Source organism: Dreissena polymorpha, chromosome 7 (assembly GCF_020536995.1).
Source record: "Dreissena polymorpha isolate Duluth1 chromosome 7, UMN_Dpol_1.0, whole genome shotgun sequence".
NCBI lineage: Eukaryota > Metazoa > Mollusca > Bivalvia > Myida > Dreissenidae > Dreissena > Dreissena polymorpha.
In genome coordinates, this window is record NC_068361.1 from 12,180,738 (window position 1) to 12,194,035 (window position 13,298).

Below are 13,298 nucleotides of genomic sequence, written 5' to 3' on the forward strand. Positions count from 1 at the left end.
TTTTGTTTTTCTGTATATTGTGAGAAATATGCACGTAGTCATTCCTTTTATTTTTTTACAGACACCCTAAAACAGCGGAAATGGCTGAAATGGTAAGTAAGAAATGTACTCCTTTTGAGTGCCGCCAAGAGTGCCTCGCTCTCCGGAAGGAACCCCTGTTTCCAAGGCGACGTTCACGACCTCTACCGAGATTGGACCATGCAGAGCCCTGAAAGTAAATTGGCGATGACCTACTTTTTCGCTCAACTGGATTCTTGCGACTGGGAAATGTGGGAAGAAGGTCGCGGTCATGACAATGGAAATCATGACGGAAACGCTTCCGGAGTTGCTGCATCTGTAGCGACGGCATTTACTGCCGTCCTCGTACCGCTGTTGTCCTCGCTGTATTTGTAGAGGTATTTGATGTTGGAAACACTTGGCTGAAGGTTGCAGTACGTCGTTGAAAAATTGGAGAACTTTGTCGTTGCGCAGTTTTGAATATATATTAACTTTAACGGCTTATAACATTTACAGTACGATATGTACGTGTATTTGGCAGATAAAAGACATTGTAAGGATAATCATGCAAGTGGCATACATGTATGAGCAGTTAAACAAGCAAACAACTTATCAACTTCTTTTATTGAACACAATATTAGTTGTTGAAGCATTACAACACAATTGAAATATATTTCAAATTAGTTGTACGACTTTATTTATAACGAAACACAACAGTTACTCTGGATTGTCAAGCGAGCGTCATCAAAACACCAATAACGTTCAGTCAAGCTGGTCTATTTATCGTCGTGTTTGGTCCAACATACCTGCATTTAAGCCTCGCTCAATAAAACGAGGGTTTAATGCATGTGCGTAAAGTGTCGTCCCAGATTAGCCTGTGAAGTCCATACAGGCTAATCAGGGTCGACACTTTCCGCTTGTATTGTATTTTTAATTTCCATGAAGACTTTACTTCACGAAAATTCAGTTAAAGCGGAACGTTTCGTCCCTGATTAGCCTGGGGCGACACTTTACGAATGAGCATGAAACCCTCTTTTCATAGAGCGCGGCTCATTGAAAATACTTCAGATTAGACGTAGTACAACACGTCTGTGTAGCGCTGTGATACAAAATTTCAAACAAACGCGATGTCAATCATTCTTGTCTTGAATAGACATCTTTATTGTTATTAAGTAAATAATACAGATAAATTTTTCGTGTATTGAAATAAGTTAAAATACCAAATGCTTTGTATGACCATTTGAATAATTGATCTTTCTCCGTACTTTAGAATTACATGTTTAACGAGATTTTGAATTTTGAACAAACTGTGGTGCGTAGCAATGAAACGAGCAAGTGAAATGTGTTTTACTGTATTACTTATAATTATTTATAATCATAACTCCTATTGATAAAACGTATGTTTTTATATTTGTTTTTGTTTACTCTTTCAATCTGTTTAATCAAATTATGATAGCGATCCTCTCTTTTTGCAAATAAATGAAAATGAAAACATCATTGATGCTTAATTTTTTATAATTGTATGTTTCCTGTTTGATTTGATAAAATTATATCGGCGATAGTGCAAAGCATGATTGAAAATATCACATATGGCCTTTCACATGCGCAATGGAATTTTATTAAATTTATGATTTCAAAATTACGACCATGAAGTTCGCTCACCATTTGCTAACATTTATTTGAAGCATGATATTTTGACAAAACAACGTTTCGTTCTAATTTTTTTTCCAATTCAATTATGGGTGTTCGTTTATAAATACGTATTATTTCTTTAAGTAAGAGTGAGTAGTCGAGGGCGCAAAAACAAGTTCAAAAAGTATTCTTCTATTCATTTGTGAAACGTTCATGTTATATTGACGATATATTTACAGTATTTTATTTCTTTACAATAGCTTTGCTCAAATTATTATATTATTAATTGTAACATTCAAATACAAAGCAGGCATAGATCATCAAAATGAAAGCAACTTTAAATGTGACTATAAACTTCTCAAGACGCAGATGCAATCAATACAGTTAGAGAATATAACATGGAAAACATAATAATATGTATTTGTACATTGGCCAATTTGAAGGCTTACATAATTAAGCTTTCATCATTAAGCTGATATAATTTAACTTAACTAATAATGAATATATATCTCCTCCAAATGTTTGACGTTCTTTGCGCACATAACAAAATTCTCTTTTGCCCGTTTAAAATAAATTGACATTTTAAATCTGGTCCCTGTACATAACATATACATTTATTTTGTAGCGTTATATGCACATTTATTCGACACGGATTTTTTAAATCTAAATGATAAAAAAACTCTCAATTTTTGTGAGAAAGCAACTATTTAATAAAATATCAAAATATATAGCATAGTACATAATTAATGTCGAATTTGTTGTTCGTTTTGTAGCTTTTATTGACTTTCATACATTACATTGTAACTTCAACTGTTAATTTGTTGTCTTATAATAGAGTTGCTTTAACAAATCCTTCAAATTTGCTAGATATATTACAGGTATTAAAATAATATAGATAGATAAACACATAATTATTTGTTAGAATATAGAAAGATAAGTTCCATGCACAACTTTATACAGACATAAAAAACATTTCACCAACACTGGCTCATATACAAATGACATGTTATAATACAAACGAAAGTTTGACCTTCGAAAAATTTAAACCTTTAAATAAGCATAGATGAAAACAAAATGACAATTGTCTTAAATATATTAAGAAAGCAAACCAATTTTACAATAAGATCATATTATTGGTCTACAATTAGTTTTACATTACCACTTTAATTAGTTACTAGGCTTTTATCATTGATTACAGAAGATAACAATTCCGTCGACTTCATATTATAATTGAACGGTTTATAGGTGTCGTAATCAATCTTTACATCAAGTACAAAACTAAAAAAAAATCATCATATAGAGGACTTATCTCCCGTGGGATCTAATATATTGAACAGTGTACACAACACAGGAATCTAATGTTTGGGGCTTAAAAGGTGCACATTGTGAATCTACGGTCATCTATTGTTGAGTATAAAATGAATAAAATTCCCTTTTGTATCGTTTTTCTAGATTTTGCACTTAAGCAGAAGGGGTTACCAACGTTTCTTAAATTAAATAAAACTCCTCCCGAAAAACAACAACAGTATTAACATTTCAAATATGAGTAAATCTGTTTTTACCTTGTTAAAATTAAATGACAATCTTGTAGGAAATATGTATGGGCAATTTTACTATTTAGTTATTTCACCAGTTATATTTGAAACATTATTCAGTACACGTATGATACTAATTGTAAATTGCCAATACCTTAGACAATAATAAGCATTATGATCAACCGTTGTCGATTCACGCTACATTTTATCTTCGTCCAAACAGACAAAGAAGCACGATCGTCCAATTAGTCTTCATACCTCTGTTGTATATACTTGGCGTTTGTTATTTCTGCAGGTCGTTACTGAAAAACATTTACAATGATTTTGAAGAAACAAAAACACGAAATAATTAACGGTTATCTCTAGTTATGATAATAACATTGTCTATGTCAAACATTTAATATAGCTGTCCATTTAAGATCGATCGTTCTGTTGTCATAAAAATCTTAATAGCCTGCCTATCAAAGTGTTAAAATACTTCATGTGAATAGATTTACGAAAACAACTGATGGGTCGTAAAACAAAGGTTTATTTCAGACAACCTAAATAAAGATATAAAAAATGCCCGAGCCTATAAACTGTTAATTTGGATATAAATAGTAATGTATGTAGATTGTAATGATTTTTTCTCTTTTGTATTTATTAAATAATGTATTTAAAAGGAAAATTAAAGGTTTAAAGATTATTTCCGACATTCAAAATATAATCGGCAGGCCTCGCCGTTATATTTTTTTAAGCCTTGATATATTACAAAAAGATCAGGCAGTAACCTGTTATTCTCTATTTATCAGACCTTTGCAAATAAAAAAGACATTGAACCACAAAGATAGCGGATTAATTAAATTAACATATAACGTAAGACGTTAAAATGTCTTATTCATTTACAAGGACCTCTTGGCTTCTGATTATAGTAACAGAAAAGTTTTTTTTTATAATTATGGCGCCAGGTTTGATGTTTACTTGGGTAAAATTCACCTTTTGACCCGTGTATGTGATCATAAGTAATCTATAATAATTCGAATAGATAGCTTTGTTAATTATAATGGCTCAATGTTTCATGTTCGCTAAAGTCAAATTAAACTTTGAACCTTTTAATTACTAAGTGTGTTATTATGTGAGTCTTTTGATCATTATTTATAAAACACGACCTTATTTTCAAATGAAGCGGCTTTTACTTAACAGATAATAATGATTCCAATAAAATTAATTTCTTAACGTCGCCAACGTTTGTCAAAAATGTCGCCTAAAAAACTAAAGGCTTAACTTAATTGCAGTTCCAGGATACTAAAAGGTAACACATACATGCATAGCTAAAACAAATGTCAGCAAAACAACTAGAATCACGCTGAAAAGATCAATGCTAGTAATATCGTTCTTATATTTTAAGTTAGATGATGAAACCGCTGGTTTGTAATGGACCACATATTTGTTTTATATTTTACATACGTAATAGAAATAGTGGTACTGCAATCCATTGCGTGAATTTCCATCGAGAGCAGCTTGAATCTTTTTCATATTTAATATGTAATGGAGATTAATGCAATGGACTTTAATTGTTTGTATGTCGCTGGCGACAAATGTGTATGCTAGATTGCAGCTAGACTGGAACTAAAAATGCGACCCCTGGGCTTGGAAACAAGTTTGGAACACTCGACCACGGAAATCTCCTATAATTTTAAATAAAAATCAAACTCGGATATCGATTCCTGAGAGAAAATGTTTCAATGCTTTTTTGACAATGGCATTCGTAGCTTCTTAAATTATTCTGACAGTTTGGACATTGGTTCCTGCAGCATTTGAATACATATGGTTGTATCTTAACTGAATAAAGCCTTGGTCATTCACGTGTGTAATGTCTCAAAGGAAACCGTCATCGGAGTTGCTAGTATGGTTGCGTTAACATTCTCGTAAAAGATGCTTGGATCACTCAAGATAGTGTACGAACAGACCTAGCAGTCGAACACTTAAGGTTTTGAGCAATAATTCTCTATTTCTCCTTATGCCGGTACTTATATATATGTGTGTGGAAACAAAGTGCAAATTTATTATTTCAGTGTATTACATAGCTATGTGAATTAAACTAATAGTAATTTATGATCAGACAAATAATAATATTCATTCTCAATAAAAAAATGAAATTAAAAAGTTAATGAAAATATATTTTATAATGCTTATATTACAAATGTAATGACAATGTATGACAATTTACAATCACTTAAATTCATTGAAATCAGTCTTCAAAAATATGATATTCAAAAACGTTGGGTCGTTTTACCACATTTGGTAATATACTAACAATTTTTGAGACCGTTTAAACGTCAGATCGTTAAATGTCAGGACAGTTTCAACTGTAATCCTACTGTTTCATCAAATGCCAATTTAAACATTGAATATCACTTCCGGGCGTATACAATGCACAAGTAAAACAAAACAAGCTAATTATATCTAATTCAATGTAATTGTATATTACATGTATAAATAACAAATAACTGTTTACTATATGCTTTTGTTAATGTTTTAACAAAATACTGTTCTTTTTAGACCAGCTATGTTTTTGTATCCACATGATAATTGGTAGGATTTACTTGTCAATGGAAAAGTTAAAAATGACTATTTTCCCCCCATTCTTGTCTTATACCATGACCTATGCTGGCAATTGCATGTGTGTTGGGTGGGGTTAATGTTACAATTACTTAAAAGCCCGTAAAATCTCAAAATCAACGAATAGTTCGAACAATATTTTGTAAAATAAAGTTAACACATAAAAAATCAGTGTTCCTGAAAGCAATAGGGAAAGTTTATCGCTAGATGTAGTCTGGTAACATAGATTTAAAATGATTCAAACGAGCATTTCGTATCTCGTTAAATCTATGTTACCATACCATATAATTTAAAATGATGCATCTTTATATATATAATCCAAATAAAACTTACACGTGCACACATCTTAATCAGCATAACAGTCTGAACAAATATTCTGGCTACGTTAATTATTAAATTGAAATAATTTAATGTCTGATATTATGTGGTCGTTATTTTTTAAGAAAAAGCAGTAGGTTTCTCAAATATATTGTGAATTTATTATTTCAACCTTTTTTCGAAATTAAGCGACATTTGAAGTTGTTATTATTGCTGTTTTTTTCTTATCTGGATTATTGACTTGAAAAATCTCGAATGAACGGAACAATTAACCATATCACGGTATATATTAATAGGAACGATACACGCCTGACTAGAACAAATGAATAACCAGTCCACGATTTAGCACAGCCTAGCGCATTCTATACATAGATGGAGGCTTCACTACGTTATTGTCACCTCTATACTAAGACGCATCACATTCCCCTGGTTTGGGGAATTATGCTTCCGCCAAAGTAGTTCTGTGTAGAAATGAAAATGTTAATAATGAAAGAAAATCGTTTTTATTGTGTGTTTTAAACGGAATTGTGTTTTAGGAAATGTCATTTAAATATTTTTAAATGTGATTTTAAATCTCTATTGAAACTGAGAGCGATTATCCGATGCACGAATACCTGACCTACTTTCACTTTCACTTTTTACTCGTAAAAGAAGTGCTACCCACAATTCCTTTCGCGTTAGTACACAGGTCAGTAAGACCGGTGTGTACACAATGCAGCCTAGCGACGTTTGATGGCGCCCGTCCGAATTGCAGTATACAGCGGGAAAAATTTAGTACAACCGTAATAGAAGTTCACCCACCGCTGTATAGTAGACTATTTGGAAGTTGTGTGTGCTTGTTTGTTTATATGGCGTGGGGCGGATGCACTTTGCAGTTAAAGATTTTAATTCAATATCGATTTGAAAATGATTACTTGCTGACACTCTTATGGGAAATATTGGTTTATATCTGAGCCGACTCATGCGAAAATGGGTCTTATGCCATGTGCGACCAGCGTAGCTGCAGACCAGCTTCGAGTGTATACGCAGTCTTGTCAGAAGCGACCATGTACGCTTTAGTCATTCATAGTTTCCTGGTCGCATAAGCAGACAGGGGAGCTCTTAACTCGATAACCATGCAGTCATTAACGGTTATCCTGTTTTGGTTTCAATTATTATCTTCTGCTTGCTTACGGCTATGTTTAAAGGAGTCTCTCATGATAATGATCATCGGAAACGCCGTGGATTTAAAATCGGGATATCCAGCAGATAACCGGCTCTCCGGTTGATACCGTGGTTGGTACACGCGACTCTCACCTCCGCGACCCGAATTCCCACGCACGGTGCATGTGGGTCTGGTTGGTGGTCACCATTCCGGACATGCGGGGTCTCCGTTGGGTACATTTGTTTACCAAACAGTAGAACAACTCTTCAAATATTAAATGCATTTGGTAAAAAAGAACTATATAAATAGATATTCCAGCCATTCAATTCAAAGTTTGTTCCATGTTTCGTGAGTTGAGTTGAAAATGTACGATTGCTGATCGAGGGGACAAACTCCGTGTCCTGAATGAAGCGAAAGAAAATGATTACAAATGGGACATGCTCTGTACAAATTGGGGGTTTAATGCAAGTGCGTCAAGTGTCGTCCGCACATGTTAATCAGAGACGGCACTTTCCGCTTTTATGTTTTTTTTCCGTATAAACAACGCTTCTTCTCAGCAAAAATCCAGTTAAGGCGGGAGGGGTCGTCCCTGATTAGCCTATAAGAACGTCACATGCTAATCTGTGACGACACATTCGGCACTTGCAATAAACCCACGTTTCACAGAGCTCGGCCAAAATCAATAATACGCGGACTGATGAAGAATTTACTTTATATTTATTTTTACTGTTCAATTACAAAACACGTGTCATCTTTACTTTAAGATAATATATATACTAAAACTAAACGGTATTCAAGAAAAGAAATCATAGAGAACGTCCTTTACAAAACATAACAATGAAAAATGATTTTTTTAAAATCTTTAAACGAACCATTGAATCAGTGAAATGTTATGGAAGATTCTTAACCTTAATAAATCACGGCAGCGTTTATTTCGTTGAGAAAACCTTATCAATTAACGTCTATCTATCACCAAGACTATGTTGCAGCCCAAAAAATATCTGTTTCCATGTTGATAGATATCTACAAAGCCCATAAAAAAAATTGAAACCGAGGTGGCACTAAAAGGACAATTTCTTATCAAGTCTTCTTAACGAAATCTGATGAATCGATGTAGCAATATTAACTTAAAACACAATAAGTACAATGCCTAAAAATAACATAGCCAACAACTTTAAGAATGTTATGAATTTAAGACTTTTCCGTAAGTTTTCCCTAAGAAGCTTCGTAAATACGGGTCCTTGTAACGCTTATTTGTTAAGACAATTAAATGGATATGTGTCAATATGTATGGCACCTTTATACTTATTATAAATGAAAGAATATACGCAAACAACACAGCTTTCTTTGCTTCGACTTCGTATTTCTAACACGTCTAAATGTATATCGCAAAAGAAAGAGGAATGAGCGCCGATGCTATGACGGTTGACAGCGACAGGCGTCGTGACGTCCCAAAGTTAATAGGTCCGCCAGCATCCCCGGTATGACCGTTGCCCTCTTGCCACAGCTCCCAGTCGCACGAATCCAGCTGTGCGAAAAGGTAGAACATCTTCGCACGGTACTCACTGTTGCTCTGGACTTGCAACGCTGTAAATTGGAACATTTCGTACACATCGCCATGGAAACACGGATGCTTCTGGAGCTCTTTTACGTAGGCGAGACACTCATGTCGGCACACAAAGGGGCTGCATTTCGTGGCTATCATTGCGTGTATCTGCGCCGTTTCGGGGTCGCTGTGAAATAAACGTGATTTCACGGTGAGAAATAAAATGACGATTTATAGTATATCTGAAAGCAAATAAATATTGAATAAGTTATAATGTGTATAGAAACGTGATTTCACGTTGTGAAAACAAATGATGATTTATACAGTATATCATGGGGAAATATAAAAAAATGTTCATGAAGTTATAATCAATATATTATAAATATATTTTGTAATATTCCCGCAATATGTTATTATTTGCGTATTTCGCAATTTTCATACAAGAGATTCAGAGATACCATGAACATATTTTCTGACATATGTGTATGTTTGTGTTTTTGTAGTTGGATTTTTTGCCGTTTTTCGCCGTTTTGAAAGTATTTCAGTCATGTCGCGATATCACGGGAGCTAGTTTAATAACTAACAATTACACGAACAAATTATCTTACAGGAAAGAACTTCCAACTGTATAGAAATACATATCTTACGCTGGATTATGTATCTGAGTGAAGTTGCAACCTTTCCTAACTGGACTCAGGGACCAATCGCAGGCATCGAAGCTCTTCCACGACGCTGCCACTAAAATGTAGTAAACATGTCAAGTATGCATTATGAAATATTTGTCGCCAATGACGTCATTATCGATCACATTAAAAGGTCGTCTTCACGTAAAGGATACGGTGTCCGCCAAACGATCGAGAGGTCACAGGTTTGATCCCAATTGTGAAACTTTCTTTAGATCTCTCCAAAGAAGCCAAGTAAAGGTTTTTCCCAGAAAACGGTTTATACAAGCCATAGGCTTTTGATGCAATCGAGCTAAAATGAATATGTTTAGACTTTAACATACGTACTGTTGAATTTTGAATATCAAAACGTGTCTTGTTTCGTATGGGATATAGCGATGAACTATTGACATGTATGCGATGACCCTTGGTATTATCTTAACCATGAAATGGCTTATGTTTTTATCTTAACGAGGTAATACTAATGTTTGTGATGGGTCAGCCTTGTGCTTATCTATTTTTATTTGAAAATACTAATAATATCGATATGTATGTATCGACATTCATGGGACTATCCTTGTCCTTGTCGATGCTTATGGAACAATTCTAATTCGTACGTATATTTTAGGATGATCCTAGTTCACATGTACATTTAGTTGCTATTGACATGTCGGTGAAGACCCTACTTCGTACCAAGATATATGGGACGATTTAAGCTCATATCAACAGTAATTTGACGATCTTAGTTGGTTGAGGCCTTTATTGACGATCTCAGTTTATAGAGGACTTTATTGGCTAGCTTAGTTTGTAGAGGCCTTTAATGACGATCTGAGTGTGTGAATACATGTATTGACGATTTTAGATTTTATCAACCTTTATGAGACATTTGTATTCCGGCCTTAATGAGACGATGTTAGTTCGAATCTTCATTACTAGACGATCCATGTTCACATCGGTATTTATTGAAAGCCCCTAGTTAGCTTTGATATTTATTGGACGGTCCGAACTAATTTCGACATTTATGGGATGATCCTTGTAAGTTTCGACATTTGTTAGACGATCCTTGTTAATGTAGACATATTAATGGGACATTGTTCGTATAAACATGTGTTGGACGATCCAAGTTAGTTTCGCCATTAATTAGACGATCCTTGTTCATATAAACATTTATAGGTTTATGCTATTGCATATCGGAATTTGTGTTCAGTAGCTTGTTGTTATCTAAATCATGTAGGCGGTGAATCCAGTTTAAGTTTGATTACTGGCATTATTCAGGCTCTTATATAAGTGATGATCTAAGTTGTTATGATTCCAACTAAATATTGCAAATGTGTAACGATCAAAGCCTCAATTCCATATGCATATACTGAATGTGATATGATCTTAATTCTGATTTCAAATTACGCATCGCAGTTTGGTGACGATCTTAGTTTTGATTACCACGTACATTTCGAATATGTCATAATCTATAATTACTGATAGCCATTGTATATTGCATGTGTTATATTCTAATTCTAATTCCTATTGCACATCGCATGTGTGTTTGTGTCACAATTCAAATTTCCATTACAAATTGGGATCTAAGTCATTATTTTATTTGTACTTCGCAAATGTATGATTATCTTATGATTTTATTCCGACTTTGTACATTACCATTGTGTATAAATACCATTGTACATTGCAAATGTGTGATTTTCTAAGTTCTGATTACCATTCCATACGACAATTTTGTGATGCTATACGTTCTGATTCCCGTCTAATTTATCAAACGTCTGATGATAAAAGTTCGTATTCCCATGGTACATAACTGGTAATTATAACTTTAAATAAAAACATTCATTTTTATTGTAATAACGCGTACCTGTTCTTTTCATGTTCTCTTTTGGGTAGAATGTCAGGAAAGCATAGCACATTTCGTCCTACGTCGACTGTCCTTGAAACGTGGTAAGGTCACGCTCTCGGGAATCGAACACGCAGGTGGTTTTTAACTCGTCGCCGGGACGAACTACGACTGGGTTCGCAAAACTGTTGATACGAAGAAAGTGCATTAAAAATAATTTGTTCTCAACACAAATACCCTTCTCTTTGTGTGAATGCACATTGCAATAAAAGCATTTTTGATATGGTTTCTGATCATTTCGGGCCGAAGACAAACTTAGCGATTCGGTCCGGTACGATCTCAATCCGTTCTTCAAATACGATGAAATGTAGTGTTTGAACTATAAGCACAACTGTATTTGTTTACAGAATCTGCACTCGTTACCTGGGACATTCGTCTCGGTAGATTTATTAAAAAAACATGCCATATTTCTTGGTATTACCATAAAATTATTCCTGTGTACTAGTTGAATCTACTCGAGAAATACTACATTTGCAATAGATCCTGATCGAACACGAGAAAAGGATAGTAGATGGTCTCAAGGATTAGAAAAGATTTTAAAACAATGCCAGTCAACTGTTTCCATATCTACTACCTGAAAGTCTTTGGTGCGTTATACTCGTAGACATCGTCCTTTGCCAAATATTGGACCCTGCTTCCGTTCCTGATCAACTCTGTTACCTGCGCCTTGCCTGAAATAATTTGCATTGGATCGACTTTTAAATAATAGTTATGTAGTTAATGATTTCTTGCGTACACAAAAAAGTAGAATGGACATTAGTCGATTTCATTAGTACATGTAAAAAAAAATCGCTAAAAAATCCAAGGTAAGATGTAATAAATGTCCCAACAAAAATCACAGCACTTTATGCACGGCATACAATAGATATGACTTAACGCAATGTAGTGAATTTAAAATTGGGCTTTATACCGCTTCTTATGATTGTAAAACTGTACACGACCATTAAATAACTATAAATATCACAAGAACATTGAAATGATATACTAGTAATAGTAACATAATGAATCGCAGTGTCCACCATAGAATAGGCAATTTCAGAAACCAAGAGTTCCTTGTCTGCACCATTAAGTCAAGTATATTCATTTTAATACAAGTAAGATCACTCTTAGGAAAGCCCCCAATGAACCAGAAGCAGTTTCTATAATAAATATACCTATAAGATGCATGTGGTTGACAGCTGAAGTCACGTGGACGTCGTCAGTCATAAGCTGTCTGCTACACGTTGCTGGCAATGTGCCAACCTCCACGTGACCATCGGTAAAGGGCGGGATTAGAAAATATGCCGGACCAAACGTCAGCACACCGGCGTTGTAAGTACGGAGATTTTCGGTCATGTAAAATATGTAGCCTGAACTGTCGTTGTATGTGGACATTAACATCGGATTATTCCAGTGAAGCTGCAAGAAAAATTATTTGACGTATCAAGTATCAGTGGATTTCTTATCCGTTCATATGATATATAGTTCATGCATACGTTAAGATTTGTGGCAAAGTGTTTAATATCATGCCTCTATGTGTAAACCGTCATTATCGACATGAAGCGTCTATTGATTTAAAAATGGCAAATAAGCCTTTAAATCGAAAGGTTTATATGCTACGTCGGCTTTCAATGAAGACGTTAACCTCGAATACAGCGTACTTCATCCCACCGCGCGCTGCCCCGATCAAAAAACCCATGTTTTCATTGAAACACTGCCCTGTTTCGCCTGCACCCCACACAGAAATAATTTCCGTGCACTGGGGCCTCATTCTGCCACATTCCGCCGGTTTGTCTAGCGGCCCTGGGGCGGTTTCTGTGAGAAATAAAATACGTCTCTATCCTGAATAAGCATACCGCATTTACAGTGTATATATTGAGGCGAGGTTTCTGTCGAACAGAGAAAAACTGACTCAACTTAAAAATATAATTATAAAATTTACATGACTCGACTGATCTGCATTACTGAGAATTGTTTACGAGGC

At 34.6% G+C, this 13,298-nt stretch overlaps 1 protein-coding gene across 7 annotated transcripts in view; it reads right to left on the reverse strand.

The window, feature by feature from the left end:
* The window catches only part of LOC127837211 (MOXD1 homolog 2-like), a 172,883-nt gene that overhangs the window by 77,455 nt on the left and 82,130 nt on the right, over window positions 1–13,298 (reverse strand). The window contains exon 11 of one of the 7 annotated variants that reach the window (XM_052364141.1): window positions 8,045–8,960. The exons of the other annotated variants lie outside the window; for them this stretch is intronic. Coding sequence (XP_052220101.1) covers window positions 8,603–8,960 — 358 coding nt within the window. The 3' untranslated portion in view covers window positions 8,045–8,602. Of the gene's footprint in view, window positions 1–8,044; window positions 8,961–13,298 lie in introns of those variants that run through there. 7 annotated transcript variants of the gene reach the window in all.